This window comes from Solea senegalensis, linkage group LG18 (genome assembly GCF_019176455.1).
Source record: "Solea senegalensis isolate Sse05_10M linkage group LG18, IFAPA_SoseM_1, whole genome shotgun sequence".
NCBI lineage: Eukaryota > Metazoa > Chordata > Actinopteri > Pleuronectiformes > Soleidae > Solea > Solea senegalensis.
The window spans coordinates 18,607,806-18,627,982 of NC_058041.1; the positions used below are offsets into that span (position 1 = coordinate 18,607,806).

Below are 20,177 nucleotides of genomic sequence, written 5' to 3' on the forward strand. Positions count from 1 at the left end.
ATATTAGAAAAAATGTAATCAGTGACAAGAGTGAGTGTGTGAGTGTGTGTGAGTGTATGAGTGTGTGTGAGTGTGTGTGTGTGTGTGTGCTGCTGCTGCTGCTTACCCTCGTTCCTTAAATCCCACTCAGGTCTGTGGATTATTTTCGGTTTCGGAGCCACAGACAGAATCAAAGCAGACAAGAAGAAGAGAAGTGCTGCAGGTTTCATCGTTCACTGATCAAACAACAACAACAACAACAAAAGGTCACAGCTGAAATAAAACAACAACCAGCTGAGAGAGAGAAACAGACGAGAGTGAAGTTGAGTTTGAGAGCAGAGGTTTTTATCAGACGAGGGCGGGTCCTCAGTGGGACACACCCACATTAGCTTCACACACAATGTTTTGGTTTTTCAATGATGTTATAACATAAACTTTAATGACATTTCCAACAGGCAACTGAAGTTTGTAAACCGCTCACTCTCCCACACCAAACCCCATAGAGAAAATCAGTGATTTTAGCTCGTGGGGACACAGGAGCTGCTGGTCTACTGCTGCCTCATGTGGTCACTTTGTGTCACTGAGGTTAATCTGAACAAAGGATTTTAAACGCCGAATAGACAGAATCACACAAATCAAGTTAGTGATGGAGGCAGCAGTGGATTAACAACTCCTGTGTGCTGTGATGTTAAAATCATTGATTTTCTCTATGAGGTTTGGTGTGGGAGAGTGAGAGGTTTACAGACTTCAGTTTCCTGTTGGAGAAGTCTGTCTCACAGTGAGATAAAGATGTGAACACGTTCTTACAACACCATAGACTTAAAATGACGTAGATTTTAGAAAGTGAGTTTGATTTGTTTTGCCTGTTTCTCAGCAGCAGGGGGCGTCACCAGTGTGTGTGTGTGTGTGTCAGTACCTCATACAAGCACACACAAAAAAAGGCTGAATTATGCCTCTAAAGGAGCGTGGGTTTGGACAGGGCACCTCGACCTCAGTCCTCTGGGAGTTTGAGGCTGTTTGATGTTTCACATTCCTGCTCTTCATCTGGACTCCACCTGTCTGACCACAGCAGCACACGTGTTCAACGACAGGTAGAGAAGTTGTGTTAGGTTCAGACTGTGGGGAAAAAAACAGCTGTTTACGGTCATTTCACGCATCGTGTCTTTTTTTTGTATTCTTCACTCACTCCTCTAAATGTTGCACTTATACGCAGTTTTTCAGGAGCAGCTTTGGATTCTCAATTTACACTGAAATTCACCCTGCTGCCACGGCAACAGCATTGGGGGGAAAGAGTTAGCAAAAAAAAGCAATTTAGCATCATCAACTTATAAAAGCTTTTTCGACTTTGATATGATTGATCATGCTGAGAGAAGTCCATCAAAGCAACACACCAAACCCCATAGAGAAAACCAGTGATTTTAGCTCAGGACCTGCTGCCCCTTGTGGTCACTTTGTGTCACTAAGTTAAGTCTAAATGAAGGATTTTAAAAGCCAAAGTGATAAAACAAGACATTTGAACTCAGTGATTGAGGAAGCAGAGCATCAACAACTCCTGTGTGCTGTGATGTTAAAATCACTAATTTTCTCTATGAAGTTTGGTGTGGGAGAGTGAGTAGTTTGCAAACATCAGTTTCCTGTTGGAAAGTCTGTGTAACAGTGAGATAAAGACATGAAATATGTTCTCAAAGACATCGTAGACTGAAATCATTGTTTATACACCGAGTCTTTCATTAAGAGGAATAAAATGTGTTTTTACAACATCGTAACTTAACGCTGTCAAATTGTGACGGCATGTGAATTCAAACAAGAACCAATGACATGATGTGCAAAAACCATTTTTTTGTTTATTTTTTATTCATTTTTTTGATTTTTTTTCTCTCTATAATTTTGTTTGAAATCCAGATGAAGAGCAGACGACGGCGTCCGTCGTTAACTCAGCCGCGACGAGCAGAACAAGTACAAAAGAAAAAAAACACACAGGAAACAGTCAGCGCTGTTCAGTCGTTACCATGACGTCAGAGGAGCCGCTCAAGTGATTCACACACACAGGAAGGGGGAGGGGCTAGAAGAACAACACCATCAAAGAAAAAAAAAGAAATCCAAACATTTTTCAAAATGAAACTACGACTAAAATCTTGTCACTTCATCAACTTTAAACGTCTCATAAATATCGTTAAACCTGCAGATCGCGACTCATGACGAACCGAGAGGCTCCTTCGCTCATTTCCTTGACAAACATCGGTGACGTAAATCAAAACGTGATGGAAATTTGTGAAATGTGCCGTTAACTTGTTGTACCATTTTTATTTTAACGTGGAAATCGATTCATTTAATTTGCGAGAAAAAGTCGTTCTTAAGTACTAACGCAGAGGAAACCTGAGAGGCTCGTTTCCATGACAACAACGAGGCCGGTTTACGTCAACGTATTTTCAGTGACTCCATTTTTCAAAAAGAAAAGAAAAAGAAAATCACATAAACAGACGTATGATGGAGTTTTTAAAGATAAACTCGACAACAAACATCGGCGGCGTTAGATCAAAACGGGATGTAAATTTGTGAAATTAGTCGTTAATTTGTTGTAGCACTTTAATTTTATGTAGAAAACACAGACGCCAGATTTGCATCGGCAGCGTGAATTCACACAAAAACGGAAATGAATTCTGGAGGACGTGGGACGCGTTCAACGACACGCAAATTATTTGGTAAAGTTTAATTCGCGAAAATTTAACGCGGAGGAAATGGAAGTGAATAAAAAACTATTTTAACCAGATGCTATCACGGCGGACTGCGATTTGTTAAAGGGTCATTTCACCAAAATTAATGTGTAAACAAAACAAATAGCGTAAACCTTTGAGGAACTTGGTCCGAAATTACAGTGTTTCCATGCTTTGCGAATCGTGGTGATGTATAAATGTCGCCTTCCCTCTAAATCCACGCGGTTCACAGATGTCGATGTGTGGAGAAATTCGTTAACAGATTATAGCTTTTACGTATTTTTTGTTTGGCTCTCACGTTGAGTGAAGCTTATCAAAAAATGAGAAAACAATGACGAGACGACGACGTGTGACGAGAGGAAAACCGCACAGATCATTAGCTGTGGCAACGGCGAAGTCCGGGCCGTTTTATCGGGGACAGCTGATTTTAAATTAGCTACATGTTGCGTATGTTCAAGTTCAAACCACAAAAAAAGTTGTGAAACGTGAATTTGGAAACCTGCACGTTTTTAAATTGTTTACGTTATTTTACACTGAAGATAAACTCGGAATAACTCTTGAGATTTGACCGATGATTGTACGAAGGTTCTAGAAAAAGCTGAGTTCCACGCCAAAGATTCCGAATTTTTAAGTTATCGCAACTATCCGATTTTTTTTGTCTTTTTATTAAAAAAAATTGGACAAAAAAAAAAAAGAATTAAATAAAACGTTTCTAAACACAGCAAAACTTTCCAGAAGACGTGGTGAGAGTGGGCGGGGCCCTGACGCCAGAGAACATCTGGCCCTTTCCTGAGACATCACATCAGGATTTTGTTATGGTGGTGGGGGGGCGGGGTTATCCCAGGGGGCGGGGTAAGTGACGGAAAAGGGCCTCGGTCCAAAGTGCTTTCCGAAACGTGAGCCGCTGCTGGAACAAGGGATTAAAAATGAAGATGAACTTAAATGTAAACAGCTGCTTCTGTCTGTTGCCACAGCAACCGCTCAAGTGGGAGGGGCCAGAGGCTTTGACAAGCACGAGGCCAATGAGAGCAAATCCAGAAGCGGCAGCCAGCTGGTCCAGGAGCGGTGATGTCAGGGCTGTGGGTGGGGTTTGTGGAGAGGTGGGGGGCGGGGTTTGTGGGAAACAGGGCGGGGCTTTGTTGTTGTTTAAGTGCGGGGCAGGCTGCACATTTCACAGTGCTCAGTGCCAGGCTGGTTCATGAAGGTGCAGTGAAGACACGACCACATGGACGAGGAAGACGCCGGAGCCGAGTCTCCGCCCATCGCCGCGTAGCCCGAGCTGGACGGCTGCCCGCCCACTGTACCTGAGGAGGGAAGAGAAGAATAGTGAACTTTAGTGGTTTTCAGGGCAGCAGAGTGACGATGTGGGACGGAGACTCACTGCACAGCTGTTCGATGGTGGCCCACTGCTCAGACTTCTTCCAGGTCTGAGCTAGGTCCTCATTGGAAGTTCTCACGGCTTCAAGGAGCAGCCCGATGCTGTCCTGCAAAAACAACCACAGACGATGTTTTTACACCAGGTCTGAGAGAGAAACGCCCTCGCAGACGCAGAGGAGGCGGAGCTTACTCTCAGAGGCATGACTTCGTTGGTGACGAGGAAGAGGAGCAAGTGGAAGTCCGACACCACGTCCAGGAACGATGACGAGGTGCACTGGGACAGGTACGTCGCTAAGCTGTGGAAGTCCTGGACAAAAACACGCAAACGTCAGACGTGTCTCCGTCCACATCCTTGTTTGTTTCTGTAGAACCACGTATGTACAAATCTCTCTCTCTCTCACGTACTTGTGTCTCTCCAATAATGTCCCGGTTCTCGATGTGGAAGTGCTGAGTGGAGCGGAACGTGTACTGAGGATCCTTTGGGAACGTGGTGGTGATCTTTAAAAGACAGGAAGCAAAACATTAAGACGCTGCTTAAACACACGCATGTGTCGAGTGTGTGAAAGACTTTTCTCTCACGTCGATGATGAGATATTCCACAGGAAGAGGCCGCGCAAGAAACGTGACGTCATTTCCAAACTTGTCTTTGTCCTGTGGGATGAAGACAGAGAGAATCTCTCACACTCTTTTTTCCTCAGATACAACAACACAGCAGCGACGGCTGCACGCGTGACCTCTGACCTTGTAGAAGACATCTGGGACGTACTGCTCCGGGCTGGACTCTTTGGCGTAGCCCAGCTCGGGGGCGTCTTTGCAGGGCAGCAGGCACTCGTCTCGCACCAGCGCCATGCACTGATTGGACACCTGGTATCCTTCAAAGTGCACCTGGTTGTCTGGACTTCCTGCACACGAGAGCACGCAGACGAGCGCCGAGTCATTCGTTTGGACGAGGAACAAGCGCTCGGCACTCGTTTCTCTTTAAAATTCAACTCCAGACATTGTTAGTGATGTTCAGGGCTTTAGACGGAGCATCGAGAGAAAAACCGACAGAACACGTTTGTTTTTAGGTCACTTTGTTTTTTCTGGATCTGCATTCACGACACAGTCAGTGTAAGAAAGGTTAAAAATAACAACAAACAAACAGACACGACAAAGACGGTGAAACATCATGATTTCATTTTCAGAATCTCAAGCTTCACATGTGCAGCTTGTTTGTCTTCGCACGTGTGACAGTAAAACACTCTGACATCAGCGCTGGCTGCTGCACGAGCATCATTAGTGCAGAGTGAAGCGATGAGGTCATCGCTGAGCATTAATAAACCACAGAGAACATGTGGCTTCTATCGCACTGTTCAACACAAACATATACACTTTTATATACACATTTACTGCATATGTATATTCAATATTAAGTGAGCCGCAGTGAGGAGGGAACAGCAGCAGCTTCAGAACAGTAAAAGATGAGACATTGATCATTACCAGTGCATAAAGATCACTGCAGTGATCACTAATAACAATAATCATTAAACCTTTAATTTGTACTTTTACAGCATTTTTAATAAATAATTCTGACTTTCTTTTTATTTAGATTTCTGACTTTAATATCAGAATTCTTTTTTATAAATATTTTCATAACAAACGTTCACATGTGAACCTCCTCCTGACTCAGATCTAAAGTGGTGAACCTCCTCTCCTCCTCCTGACTCAGATCTAAAGTAGTGAACCTCCTCTCCTCCTGACTCAGATCTAAAGTGGTGAACCTCCTCCTCCTCCTGACTCAGATCTAAAGTGGTGAACCTCCTCTCCTCCTCCTCCTGACTCAGATCTAAAGTAGTGAACCTCCTCTTCCTGACTCAGATCTAAAGTGGTGAACCTCCTCTCCTCCTCCTGACTCTAAAGTGGTGAACCTCCTCTCCTCCTCCTGACTCAGATCTAAAGTGGTGAACCTCTCCTCCTCCTACTCAGATATAAAGTGAACCTCCTCCCACTCAGATCTAATGTGGTGAACTCCTCCTCCTCAGATCTCCTCCTCCTCCTCCTGACTCAGATCTAAAGTGGTGAATCCTAAAGTGGTCCTCCCTCAGAGTCCCTCCTCTCCTCCTCCCTGACTCAGATCTAAAGTGGTGAACCTCCTCCTCCTCCTCCTGACTCAGATCTGTGGTGAACCTCCTCTCCTCCTCCTCCTGACTCAGATCTAAAGTGGTGAACCTCCTCTCCTCCTCCTGACTCAGATCTAAAGTGGTGAACCTCCTCCTCCTCCTGACTCATAAAAGTGGTGAACCTCCTCCTCCTGACTCAGATCTGAACCTCCTCTCCTCCTCCTGACTCAGATCTAAAGTAGTGAACCTCCTCTCCTCCTCCTCCTGACTCAGATCTAAAGTGGTGAACCTCCTCTCCTCCTCCTGACTCAGATCTAAAGTGGTGAACCTCCTCTCCTCCTACTCAGATATAAAGTGGTGAACCTCCTCCCAACAGATCTAAGTGGTGAACCTCCTCTCCTCCTCCTCCTGACTAATGTGGTGAACCTCTCCTCCTCCTGACTCAGATCTAAAGTGGTCCTCTCCTCCTCCTGACTCAGATCTAAAGTGGTGAACCTCCTCTCCTCCCTCCTGACTCAGATCTAAAGTGGTGGACCTCCTCCTCCTCCTGACTCAGATCTAAAGTGGTCCTCTCCTCCCTCCTGACTCAGATCTAAAGTGGTGACCTCCCTCCTCCTCCTCCTGACTCAGATCTAAAGTGGTGAACCTCCTCTCCTCCTCCTCAGATCTCCTCCTCCTCCTCCTGACTCAGATCTAAAGTGATGAACCTCCCTCCTCAGATTTAAAGTGGTGAACCTCCTCACCTCCTCCTGACTCATATCTAAAGTGGTGAACCTCCTCTCCTCCTCCTGACTCAGATCTAAAGTAGTGAACCTCCTCCTCCTCCTCCTGACTCAGATCTAAAGTGGTGAACCCTCCTCCTCCTGACTCAGATCTAAAGTGGTGAACCTCCTCACCTCATCCTGACTCAGATCTAAAGTAGTGAACCTCCTCTCCTCCTGACTCAGATCTAAAGTAGTGAACCTCCTCCTCCTCCTGACCTCCTCCTCCTCCTGACTCAGATCTAAAGTAGTGAACCTCCTCTCCTCCTCAGATAAAGTGGTGAACCTCTCCTCCTCCTCCTCCTCCTGACTCAGATCTAAAGTGGTGAACCTCCTCACCTGAAGCCACCACTGTCACAAACTTGGATCCAAAGAATCCGTCTCGGGAAAGTCTGCAGGGGTTGGAGTGTTGGTTCTGGAAGTATCCGGCCATGATGCACTCCTCTGCGCTCAGGTAGTGCGAGTCCTGACACAGGTGAGAACAAACATGTGACGCATGAAGGGGAACGATCACATGACTCGCGGGGAAAATGCGACCTCTGAGTGAGCTGCCGTGTCCTCACCTTGTTCCTCGTGTAGCGGACGGTGCCTATCCTCGTGTCCTCGGACAGCAGGTCTGTGAAGATCCAGCCCACCTGAGAACCAGGAGAGAGGACACAGGTGAGGGCTAAAGACAATACTGCTGCTGCCACCTAGTGGTAACAACTGACCCACATTTGACCCTTTTCACAGTAACTTTTCATGGACTTTTTGTTAATAAGTGAATAATGGAATGGTGGAATATTCCATACAATAACAGGAGGGCTGGTCTGAGGCCAGTGAGGGGGCGGAGTCAAACTGACACTGACCTTGCAAAGCCCCAGTTTGGCAGCAATTTCATCCACAGCTGCAGCTTTAGGATCTTCCAGCAGCTCCAGACTGTTCTGAGTGGCCGTCTGTAACAGAGTGGTGAAAAATACACATCAGACACATGATATTAGAATGAAGGAGAGAGAGAGATTATTTGTACATCTCCTATTAATCAACTTATTTTCTCATGATAAAATCCTCAACTTTATTAAACTCAAAGGTGGTTTACAGACAGAAAGACGGACATACAAGAGGTCTGACTGTTTACAGGGTCACAGGTCATATTCGTTTGGAAGGTTCCAATATGAGGAATCTGTCACATGTATGTTCAAAAAATGCTGAGTCACCACTATGAGTTAGTTTGGAGCTAGTCTTTGTATATGAAGCAATGCAGGGCATGAAACAGTAGTTGGCGTCGTAACAAACTGGTAAATGTCAACTTCACTTCTTTCTTGCACAAAGTTCAATGACCCATGTCTATTTAGGGTGATTTCTAAAAAAGGGCCTTCAATCTTTTTTCAGGGATTCCAAGGACCCGTGGGCACCCTGACACCTCAGAGATATCTCAATAAATCCCATCATATAACCCCAGTGTTGTATCATCACCACAGAGTGAACGTTGGCGCTCTGAGCAACAGACGTCACAGATGTGTCTCAGAATGAAGACGCAGCGGCGAGAAGAAGAGTCTGACCTGTGGAGGTTCGTAGATGGCGGCCACCTCGGCTCTGATGCCCAGCGGGATGTCCGTGTGCTCCGTGTATTTGCCGTACAGCAGCCCCACCCTCTGACTGCCCGTCTTCCTCCAGAAGTCCAGGAAGCTGTTGGCAATGGTGTGGTTCTCGAACATGATGTTGTCCACGTGTCTGTATTTCTGAGAGGAGAAGAAGAAAAAGAAGAAGCTTCAGCTGCGTTCTTCTCATCATCACACTGAACGTTACCTCACATGTGACGTGCGTACCTGTCTGTTGAGGATGATGGCGCTGGGCTGACACTTGGTGCAGATTCCCTCAGGCCACGGAGGGTGAACGTCACAGCCGGACTTGATTTTACAGCTGATGTTTTCGAGAGCAGCAAACTTCCCTCTGCAGGACACCAACAACCCGGTTACAGAGAACACACACATGTGTATTTTAACTGAGTCCAAAAACAAACTCACTTATCAGACCCGCCAGTCAGTTTGCGAAGGTATGCGTGGAATGACATGTGCTTGACCGGTGGGTCCAGGTGATTCAGATAATCTTCATCAAAAGGCTGAAAGAGAAACGATGCAGATCAGATCCTCAGAGAGTCACGTTGACTTCAGCAGGTGAGGAGCAGAGCGAGTGTTCTCACCTCTAATGGAACACAGTGCACACATTTACCCAGAGCACCATGACGACACCTGTAAGAACCAGACCACGCGTGAGAATCAAGCGTGAAACCATTCTTTAAAAAAAACAAACAACCGTGTCGCTGTTCTTTGTCTCACAGCTGTGGATCTCTGTTCCTGTAGATCTTGCCGTCCTGTTTGGTCAGATACTGGTCGATCTCATCCTCCTCCTGGACCTGCGGGGCGGAGGAGGAGCGGGACATCAGGGAGGAGGATGACGACGCGGACGGTAGCGAGGAGGAGGTGTGCGGCAGGGCCGTGTCCATCACCTCTCCAGAGGAGGAGGTGGACGCTCCAGACGGGAACAGATACAGCATGTCACCGTGCCTGCAGAGAGAATAACGACGATCTGATGCTCTGAAAACATCCATGTGACTTTACTTTGTTTAAAGACACATGATGTCCTCATTAACTGGACATCAGAAGAGTCTGACTGAACCATGTGTAGAATGGAGGACAAAACACAAGTAATACGTAATTAAGTTTGAATAAACGACTCAGCAGTTTTTTTCTTGCAGAGACACAGGATCAATATTGACTCTGCAGGTGAGATGACTCAGCAAAACACAGCAGCGCTGGAAACATCATTTTCTTCTTCTACAGCTTTGACAGTGTGGACAGACTCACTGCTGACCCCTGACCTAAACAGTGTGTGTGTGTGTGTGTGTGTGTGTGTGTGTGTGTGTGTGTGTGTGTGTGTGTGGACTCACTGCTGACCCCTGACCTAAACAGTGTGTGTGTGTGTGTGTGTGTGTGGACTCACTGCTGACCCCTGAACTAAACAGTGTGTGTGTGTGTGTGTGTGTGTGTGTGTGTGTGTGTGTGTGTGTGTGTGTGGACTCACTTGATCTTCAGCAGACTCAGAGCTTTGTTCTGAGACAGAATCTCTCCGGTTTTGTTGCGGTTCAGGTAAACAGAGAATCCATTGGTGTTAAAGCCAAACTCTTTGGCCACCTGTGGAAAACAAGAAGAAGAAGAAGAGGACATAAAGAGGGGGGGAAGGCGAGGAAGAGGAAAGAAGAGGAGGGAGAAGAGGAGAGGAAGAAAGATGTTAGAGGAACAGGAAGGAGAGGAATACATAAAAGAGAAAGGAGGAAAAGGAGTTTGATTAGAAGGTACAACGATCGTCTGCCACATGAATAACAACATGTTTTATAACCTGTTAATGACTATAACTTTATTGAACTTTCTTTGCTCCATAAAACAAAGAAATCATTTAAAAACTCAATCATTTTGTGTTTGAGGACAAAAACAAGACGTTTGTTCGACATTTTTCTACATTTTATGAACCAAGGCATTTGTGTGAAAGTGTATATTAATCTGTAGTTTTCTCCATCATGGGTTCAGACTGAAAATGATTCCTTCCATCATTGATCTGCAGCTTTAACTCACAGCATCCGTGCATTTTCAATGATGTGCAGCACAGTGGGGATTATAATCATACTTTTAGGAATTAAACTCTTGTATTTCTTCTGCGTTTCATTTTTTATTGACTGAGCTGCTTTGGCGCTGCCTTCACGGCTTCATGAATGAACGATGAGCAAACGCGAGGAAAACTCAGGGAAATACGACACTGTGCTGCACCGATGCTACACACAAACGTTCAATTATAAATGACCGGGACCAAAGAAAGCAGAGGTTGAGACCAGATTCATGTGCAACACTAAATCTACTCTATATTCACAGTGTAGATACGAATATAACCAAATTTTTCATTTAATCAATTCTTTGCAATAGGGCTGCTATCAATAATCAATTACTTTATACTTGATTGATCATTAAAACAAGATTTTTCAGCTTCTTAAATGTGAATATTTTCTGGTTTACTTGCTCCATAAAGCAAATAAATTATTAAAACATCATCATTTCCAGGTTTTATCAACATTTTCTGGACCAAATAAGAACTCAATTAATCAAGAAAATCATTAACACATGAATTGATTATGAAATGAATGGCTAGTTGAGTAAGGCTGCGACTATCAGCTGTTTTCTTGATTGTTGTTTGGTTCATAAAATATCCTAAAAATACTGATCAGTGTTTGTCAAACCTGGAAATGATGAAGTTCTCAAATGTCTTGTTTTTGTCCACATGATTTCTTTGTTAGAAGCTGAAAAACCACCGAAACTGGTTTGAATTATTTTTGAAAAGTGGTAATTGATTAAAAATCAATAAATCTTAGAGCAGAGATATGAAACCAACCTCCACTCACTGATCAGGAAATAATCAATAACATGTTGATTTTTCTTCAATAAAACTATAAAAACTTTATTTTCCACCTCAAAACTTTACTCCTCGTTTCATGAGCAGACATTTGTCTTTAGAAGTCTCTGCCAAATATTTTCTCTTTGAATTTATGAGTTTGGTTCATAAAATGTTGATCAAACCTGGTTTTAATTATTTCTTTGTTATATGGAGCAAAGAAACCAGAAAATATTTACATTTAAGAAGCTAAAAAATCACACACCGCTTTAGTATTTAGGAAGTCATAAATTATTAAACATTATTTTCCATTTCTAACACACCGTCAACACTATATGAATAAGTTTAATGAGCTTTGATGAATGAAGAAGAGCTGAAGTCACTGGAAAGGGAGGATTTGCAGTGAATTCTGGGAAATGTATAATCTTGTATTTACATGACACATGTTGCTTCATCTGTTCACTAATATTTGTTAGAATATTCTATGACCTTGACTATTACACACACACACACACGGTACCTTCTTGAGAAAAGCAGCAGCCGTCTCCCTCTTGGTTGAAGGAATCTTCCTCATACCATCTGGGGACTGAACCCGGACGATCTGATGAGACACAAACACACAGACAGCAGCTCATTTTCAGTGTCATTAAGGACATTTTTCTCACATCCATCAGGTCTTTTCAGGAAGACAAGTGTCCACACTGTTAGTTGTGAGTTGTGAAGTCTGATTTGTGTGTCCAAAGACATGAGCAGAAAAAGAAAAACAAAGTCTGTTTGCTGAGCAGTGAGAATACTAACATGTCCCGTTACTGTCATGAGGAAAAACTGACTTAAGCTACTTTAGTCATGAAATCTATGTCAACTTAAGTTTACGAGATACATTTTTCCAACAAGAAACTGAGGTTTGTAAACCACTCACTCTCACACACCAAAATCCATAGAGAATATCAGTTATTTTAGCTCACGGGGACACAGGAGCTGCTGGTCTACTGCTGCCTCCATCATGAAGTTCAAATGTATTTTTCATATGTATTTGGCTTTTTGAAATTTCATTTAGACTTAACTCAGTGACACGTGACCAAACAAGGCAGCAGTGACATTTTCTGCTATTGACTCATCTCAGGATCTAATTATTATAATCATATTCTCCTTGAAATGTATTCTATGGAAGTTATTGTAGTTTTATGTTGGGTAAACATACAGGACTTTTAAAAGGTTTAAGTCTCAAAAATATTACTAACATTTGATATGTATATTTCAGCAGTTTTTGGGGAAAGTGACATTTTCTGCTGCTAGGAACAAAGTAGTCGTAGGATTTTAAAGAAAGGAAGTCCTGAGCATTTGAGGACCACACGAAATGTCCCCACAAAATGAAGATGTGTCCTCACAGCCTACCACACACACAGTGGTGACAGGACATTGTGACAACGATGACAGTGCATAAACTAGTGTTAACATTAGCTCGACGAGCTTTAATATCATATCTACACATCATTTAGTGACAATAAAAACACAACACAAAGCCCGAGTCAACAATGTCTTTCACTTCACACACAGACCTCATATTCCGTGTCTGTTTTTTGCTCTGGGAGCTGAAAACACGCTAATGACACTGTTTTTATCGTTTGTGTTGCTACACCGTTAGCTTTCCTCTTTTATTATTATTATTATTATTATTATCCAGCGACTATGTACGCTACGTAGAGAGCTAACATCAGCCGGTTAGCGAAACAGGCCCCACAGTCTATCTTATGGTGGTAGTGATAGCTGGCTAACGTTAGCAGCTGAGCTAATTGTGCTGCCTCATCACTCCGGACTCCGGCGGCTAACAGCGTTAGCATCGTCCAGCAGCGGATGTCATTGTACTCACGATATTATCAGCCATGTCGTCGCTCGGGGTCACTTCTCCCCACAGACTTCGTCTCGTTTCGCGAACAGAACAGACAGAAAGTACGCGCAGCGTTACAGTGACAGTGCGTGTGTTCGCGAAACTTCCATCCCGCAACTCAAACACCGGGTGTAGCAGACATTGGTGACCGACCGACCCGATTCACCACCGCCGGTCCCTCACTGCAGCCGAGCACGGGCGAAACAAGCCGTGGACAAAAACAAAAACAAAACAAACGTTCCGCCTTGTCTTCTGTAGTATCATGTCACACTAAAACATTCTCCTGACCTAAATAATCGCGATTTACGATATCACTACACATGGATATGTTTGTTTTAAATGGGCGGGGCCCTCCGTACCTTCATTATTTTAGTTTCTGGAGTTCTGGAGACACAAAAAAGGATCAAGGCGAAAAAATAAATGTGTGGAAATATAAGAGTCACCATTCTCTTTATAACTAACTGTACACGCCTTTAACGATGAAAGGAATAGTATTCCATTTTTAAAAGCATTAAAGCCTAAGTTTAAGCTTCACAACACAACACAACGAATTGAATAATATTTTCGCACATTAAATTTTCTCTAAGTGACCTTACAACCGTCTCCGTTAAGTCAAAGAACGTCCGTTTACCTTTAAATCGCTAAACGACATGCCCCGTTTCTAACAGAGCGCCCCCCTTTGATGACTTTGATCACATGTAAGATTGTATGAGTGTGTAATCACTTTCAAAATAAAGCTATTCTGTAGCTTTAAGACTTTTATATAAACTTGGGTCGAGGGCCTTGCTTTACGAGGGCGGCCATCTTGTGCCGCCATTTTCTATGGCTGCCGAGACACACAAACTGGCCAGAGCAAGTGTTTTATTCAAATATCTGTCCAATGGTTCACTTGACAGACTTCAAACAGCAGGTTTCGACGTTGTTTGAATTAGAAATGCGACAAATATATCACTAAATCGCATCATAGATACGATGTACTGCGCTAGTTTTCCTGTAAATACAATATCTATTTTAAATGGATGAAATAAATTGCAATACCTTCCTATAAGTCTACGATGTTTTATTAATCAAATACTTGTACGAACACACACACACAAACGTCAAATCCAAACTGTCACTTTACAAATGTGTGTTTACACACAGTAAACACGGCGATATTTGTTTAAATTTTCAGGTTTAAAATTAAATAAATAAATAAATAATAAAGTCACTTTCAGGCCACGCACCTATAACACTCTAAATGATACATGAATAAGTAAAAATAAATCACTGTCTCTTTTCCTGTTTTTATGTTTTATTTTTTTCCCCTCGTTCCTGTAGAGACGAAAAAACTCCACGACACACGTGTTCACATCCGTCAGCTTTGATCGACCGCAAATAAATCAATAAATTACAGTTTAAACAGTGAACGAAACTTTAGTTTCAGGAACGTTTTTTTGACTTGAGGACTCAAAACTAAAGCCAAAATATTAAATATAACAACGATAAAAAAATGTTCCTCTCTACAAATTTGAGCTACGGTCAAAGAACATACAGACATGATTTATTACTGTGTGAAAGTATAAGAAATAAAAAATATATACTTTCATATACATTCATATAATACAAGGGAGAAATAAGCTGCAACGCTAATGTGAAACCAAGAGATTTGAGTTTTAAAGTCGTCTTTTTGACATCAAAATCAGGTTCAATGACATTTCGAGGAAAACAGGGTTTTATGTGTCGTGGTGAAGCAGATGTCGACGTTCTGGTCTCCACTCTCTACAGCAAACACGCCCTTTTTTGTCTGTTTTAATATTTTCCGTGACGTGGGAACCCACCCACGGTCACGGGTTTGTCACTTTTACTCAACATGAGGTTTGCCGTGCTTCGATTGTTTCTGTGAGGAGGAGAAGAAGAAAAGAGGAGGAACAGAAGAGAGGAAGTCAAGAGAATCATGAGAACAGATTCTAAACATTCTGTGTGAAGAAGAAGAAGAAGAAGAAGAAGAATCCAGGGGAAGCTGTTGTTTTTTTGTAGAATATTTTTCTCTTTTTCCATTTTTTTGTCTTGTTACAGTTTGTTTGTGTGGAACAGTTCCAACACGTGGTGCTGGGAGACGGAGGCAGGTGGTTTTGGAGTGTGATGGCAGGAGGACGCTCCGAGGCTCAGATGATGCCGTACTGGGCCAGCTCGTGCAGCTCCAGGTGATTGAAGGCTTCCCAGGGGCAGATGACGGTGATGTCTGCGGGAAAAAGACAGGGAACAAACAGAGACGTGACGCGAGCGCTCGGGCCATAAAAACAACGACACGTGTTTTACAAAGAGAGGCGACCTCACCTGTGCCTAAGCCCTCCATGCCAGGGATATCGTCACCAAAGCTGCACAGAAAAAACAGCATTGTTGAAGAGGGAACATCAACCCCACTTATCTTTGTCATGTCATAAGCTTATTTGAGTTTTTCACTCAGGCCTTTAATCATCCATGTAACCCAGACCCATTCACCGTGTTGTTCAGGGTGGCCAATCCAGATAGTGTGAAGAGTAGTTGTGAAGCAAAGGCTATTTCACTTTCAACGCTGTTAGCCAGAAAGTTAATCTTACAATCTTGATAATCTGAAAGGTCTCCTACATTTGAAATGTGGCTAAGAGAGCTGGGAAACGTATTACATTTGGAGAAAATCTGCTAAAGAGGAATGTTTCTCTAAAACCTGGCAACCTTTTCTCCATTTAATGTCTAAGAACTGAACTTGTGTCCTGCTACTGCGTGTTACAATCCTCTGTCAAGTAGCCTGTACTGTTCTGTACTGCACCACCAACGACTGTTAATATGGATCTTTTCCTTCGTTACGAAAACAATAAGAATAAATACACAAAAAAAAGAAAAAACAGCATTGTTTGTGATTCTGACTGAACTGTGAGCGCCCCCTGCTGCTCAACATCAGCGTGAAACACAAATCATGGCTGTCAGGAGGAAAGGGAAATCTGAAGTTTGTAAAGCGCTCACTCTTCCACACCAAAGTCCACAGAGAAGATCAGTGATTTTAACATCACTCACACACACACACACACTCACTGCTGCCTCCATCACTAAGTTCAAAGGTCACCTTTTTGTTCACGTTGACCTCAGTGACACAAAGTGACCACACGAGGCAGCAGAGGACCAGCAGCTCCTGCTACAATCACTGGACTTTGGTGTGGGAGAGTGAGTCTCACAGTGAGACAAAGACGTGAACGTGTTCTTTACTCACTCTCTTGTTAAGAGGCTAAAATCTTTAAACTTGAACATAATGTCTCAAAAATAAGAAAGTCAAAGTGAGACGTGTTTGAGACCCACCCCTGGATTCCTTTTTTCGGAGGCTTGCTCTTGAACTGACGGGTCTGCCTCTGCTTGAACTTGGGCGGTCCTTTGCGTGGCGTGGCGGGGCCTCCGCTCACACGCGTGGCCGACTTGATCTCCGCTTTGGGCTCAAGGTTCATGTTGGAGCAGGTTATATGACCTGAGTGCAGGCTGTGGCTCTGGATTCACCTCTGTGATGTGTCGTCGTCGTGGTGATGGTGAGGACACCTTTGATTATACGGCAGAGAAAAACGTTAAAAAACACTGAACATTTGGAAGTAAACAGTAGAACAGGACCTGGGCAGCGGAGTAAACATTTAGGTGGAATCAACCTTTACAACTCCCACACCCTGGTGCCCCTCCCCCTTCTAAACACCTGTTTGTAACAGTCAACAACCAGCGAGAAACAGAGAAAGCAGCGTGTTTTAAAGTTGATGACAGAGAGTGAAAGTTTGGTGTGTGAGCGTCAGGAGGCTTTAAGCCACTCCCACATCTACTTCCTGTGAACTGAGAGAGAAACGACAGTTTTAAAATCTCCAGAGCAGAGTTTTAACATTGAGCAGAACTCTCTTTTAACAACACACAGCAACGTGTGTATGTAGAAACTGTCTGTGTGCGTTGGTTTAGAGATTTGTGTCATTATTTTCATGGACCTCAACGCACGCAATACACACTCATTGTAAAAGTAGAAAACGTAAACTGTGATTGTTTAAAAACCGTAATATTTATCCAAACTTTGACTTAGGTGAGAAAAGTCTCACGTCTCATGATCCGTTTAAACTTTCAACCACTTCACGAAGTGAAAGTATGACGACACTGTGACGCTAAGCGGGCTGGTTTCCCATTTCATGTGTATGTGGAAATTATTTGCAAGTTTTTGTGATTTTTGTCGCCATGGTTACTCAAAACGCTTAGAGTCATAGCACACCATTCCCGGGCAAACCGCACGTTTTGATATAGGATGTGTGGAGCTGTGAAGTCACCTCTGCGTGACCTTCACACTCTAATCCTCGCTCTGATGTGACGAGCAACAGCAGGATTTACGCTCAGATCCCACGTAACTGAGCGTCTGACTGTGTGCGTGTGTGTGTGTGTGTGTCCTGTGTGTGTGTGTGTCCTGTGTGCAAGGACGACCCAATTTCCTCCTAATCCCCCAGCTCAAGTTAATAAGCAACACCCCCCTCCTGTGTAATCTCATTAAAACAAGGACAGACAGCAGATTACAGATTATATGCTGACCGTGCAGCGAGTGTCTGAACAGACAATCCTCTCGTTCCACAGACACAGTCTTGACCGTCAGACATGGACGCCACGTGTTTCTAAACCCAATAACGTCACTAACTCTACTGTCATTCACTGTAACACGGCATTTTATTTATTATATTTATTTATATTATATTTCCTGAGGTTATTTACAGTCTTTTATAAAGTACCTCAAAGTGTCTTCTTACCAGAAAGTCACTTTTTATAATATTACTTAAGTAAGCAGCTCAATGGTAGAGCACGATGTCTTTCAACTGGAAGGTTGAGGGTTCAATTCCTGGCTCTGCTCGTCTACATGTGTCCTTGAGCAAAGACAGTTAAACCCAGGTGTGAGTGAGTGAATGTGTAAATGACTGAATGAACAGATTATATCTTCATTTAGCCAAACTATCACCTGGAGCTTAGCTACAAGGACTTTAGCTAAAGTTAGCTAGACTATCAGGTAAGCTAGCACGTAAAGCAACAGTTTGTTATGTTTGTGAAACATAAAAAAGTTAAAAAGTTAAATCACAGAAACAAGATTTTAGCCAAACTAGCATCCATTAAAACAAACAAAACAATTTCAGTCAAATTCACACGTAAACAGTCAGATTAACTGTTAACTTAATAACCATAACTATTAATATAAAATTAATTTATCACACAAATACCCAGTAAAATTCACATATCAGTACTTTAACTCTCTTTGTTACTCGTTACTACCAAATAAAATCAGAAGAAGAAGAAGAGTTGGTCGTCTTGATGAGCTGCAACATGGGCTTAACTCAGGGACACATGTAGACGAGCAGAGCCAGGAATTGAACCGGCAACCTTCCAGTTGAAAGACAACTCACCCACTCACAGGTGAAAATGTGGCTAACTTTAGCTGCAGCCTGTTTGCTAACCATAACTTTGTTTTTAACATAGCGCTCGGTTCGTGTTCATGCTAGCAGTTGGTAGCTTGGCTAACTTTAGCTCCCATACGTTACAAATATGTTAACGTCCATGTTTTGTTTTCAGTTCACTTTCATCCCGACGCTAACGTCCCTACAGTTTGGCTAACATTAGTTAAACATTATTGTTGTTTCGTGATTAAGCTAAGCTAAGCTAATGTTGGCTAATCTGTTCACTAAGTGAAATTTTAAATATGTGGATAAACCAGCGCGGATAATTAGGACAAAAAACCCACGACTGAGGTGTTAGATGAACGCGCGCCCTCATGTGGCTCAGCGGTGAACATCACGACGTAAATCTCACATGACAAACGAAATAAAAGTTAAATTAGACAATCATGATTTAACTTCACCTGAAATCACTTTACATTTATTTATTTAAAGTTCATTTATTAATCATTTTATATTAAGTCTGATTTTAATCAGCTTTACAGCTCTGCTCCCATTAGACGTCTCATGTTAATCCACTTAACTGTGCCCCACACACAATTATATACATACACACACATATATACATACATTATATATATACACAATGTTACACACACTGTTTACATTGTGTACGCTGTTTTAAAGGAAAATAAAGTCTCTCGTAATTTAAAAAAAATAAAAATGTAGTAAAAGTAAATATGAATCATAGCATTATTAACATTAAAATGGTTATTATTGTTATTAAGTCTTCAAACTGTAGAAGATAAAACTTTATCACAGCAGCATGAAGAGTAATAAGAGTGAATGAGTGAAAAATAAACCACAATACTGTTTATATAATTATCAGCTTAATGACGTAAAGAAAGTCTCATTTTAAGTCAAAATATAAACCTCACGACAGAATGTCTTAAATTTCTGAAAGTTTTGAAAAAAAAATGTCCAAAGAATTCTTGTTTTTCTCCAAACAAGAACTTTTTTAATGAAATAAAGAATATTTCACTTCTTTTACTAGAGGAAATATTTGTTTTGTTTCCTGAAAATGAGAAAACGTATCTCTCAAAGTTTTGCCCTTTGTCTTAATATCACAGATTATACTTTAAACTTTAATGATCAGTAACAAGTGAAAACAACAGTTTAGTAAAATCCAAATGTCTTATTGGCTGTGGCGGCGCGCGGTGGTGCAGAGGTGTACTCACCGGCTGCTGGTGAAGGACAGGCGGACACAGATGAGTGGACTTCTATGCTAGGCTCCTGCTGTGGGGGCCGCTGCCGCTCCGGGCCCCTCTTATATTCTCAGCTCTGCAGAGGATTAGGAAGAAGACGCCGCCTCCTCCTCCTCCTCCTCCTCCTCCCCTGACGTCAACACCTGGTGCAGTTTGTTTACAAGGACACACAAGCAAAGTTGTGTTTGATGTGATATCAAGTTATTACATGTTAATAACTACATTATAAGCACTTTATTACCTTCTACTACACAGTTACAGTCTAAAGTAAAG

At 42.6% G+C, this 20,177-nt stretch overlaps 2 protein-coding genes across 2 annotated transcripts; both read right to left on the reverse strand.

The window, feature by feature from the left end:
* Window positions 1-1,812: 1,812 nt before the first annotated feature.
* Window positions 1,813-13,421, reverse strand: nploc4 (NPL4 homolog, ubiquitin recognition factor). The gene is made up of 17 exons (XM_044014476.1): window positions 13,220-13,421; window positions 11,870-11,950; window positions 9,994-10,103; window positions 9,249-9,476; window positions 9,113-9,161; window positions 8,937-9,031; window positions 8,739-8,862; window positions 8,472-8,651; window positions 7,779-7,865; window positions 7,494-7,565; window positions 7,270-7,396; window positions 4,812-4,972; window positions 4,650-4,721; window positions 4,476-4,568; window positions 4,261-4,377; window positions 4,075-4,177; window positions 1,813-3,997 (listed from the first exon to the last, which is right to left on the reverse strand). The coding sequence occupies exons 1-17, from the start codon at window positions 13,232-13,234 to the stop codon at window positions 3,840-3,842; spliced, it is 1,872 nt and encodes a 623-aa protein (XP_043870411.1). The 5' UTR covers window positions 13,235-13,421; the 3' UTR covers window positions 1,813-3,839.
* Window positions 13,422-14,521: 1,100 nt separating this feature from the next.
* pde6gb (phosphodiesterase 6G, cGMP-specific, rod, gamma, paralog b) lies at window positions 14,522-19,958 on the reverse strand. The gene is made up of 4 exons (XM_044013248.1): window positions 19,878-19,958; window positions 16,553-16,783; window positions 15,557-15,597; window positions 14,522-15,461 (listed from the first exon to the last, which is right to left on the reverse strand). The coding sequence occupies exons 2-4, from the start codon at window positions 16,693-16,695 to the stop codon at window positions 15,385-15,387; spliced, it is 261 nt and encodes an 86-aa protein (XP_043869183.1). The 5' UTR covers window positions 16,696-16,783; window positions 19,878-19,958; the 3' UTR covers window positions 14,522-15,384.
* Window positions 19,959-20,177: the final 219 nt, after the last annotated feature.

What these genes read in the sequence shown, in the direction of transcription:
- pde6gb (XM_044013248.1), bottom strand. Translation starts at nt 16,695, where the DNA reads ATGAACCTTGAGCCCAAAGCGGAGATCAAGTCGGCCACGCGTGTGAGC. An exon ending in CCGAAAAAAGGAATCCAGGG is followed by an intron (nt 15,598 to 16,552) that starts GTGGGTCTCAAA and finishes TTTTCTGTGCAG; the next exon opens with CTTTGGTGACGATATCCCTG. An exon ending in CATGGAGGGCTTAGGCACAG is followed by an intron (nt 15,462 to 15,556) that starts GTGAGGTCGCCT and finishes TTTTTCCCGCAG; the next exon opens with ACATCACCGTCATCTGCCCC.
- nploc4 (XM_044014476.1), bottom strand. An exon ending in AGGAACAGAGATCCACAGCT is followed by an intron (nt 9,162 to 9,248) that starts GTGAGACAAAGA and finishes TGGTTCTTACAG; the next exon opens with GTGTCGTCATGGTGCTCTGG. An exon ending in TCCCAGATGTCTTCTACAAG is followed by an intron (nt 4,722 to 4,811) that starts GTCAGAGGTCAC and finishes TTCATCCCACAG; the next exon opens with GACAAAGACAAGTTTGGAAA.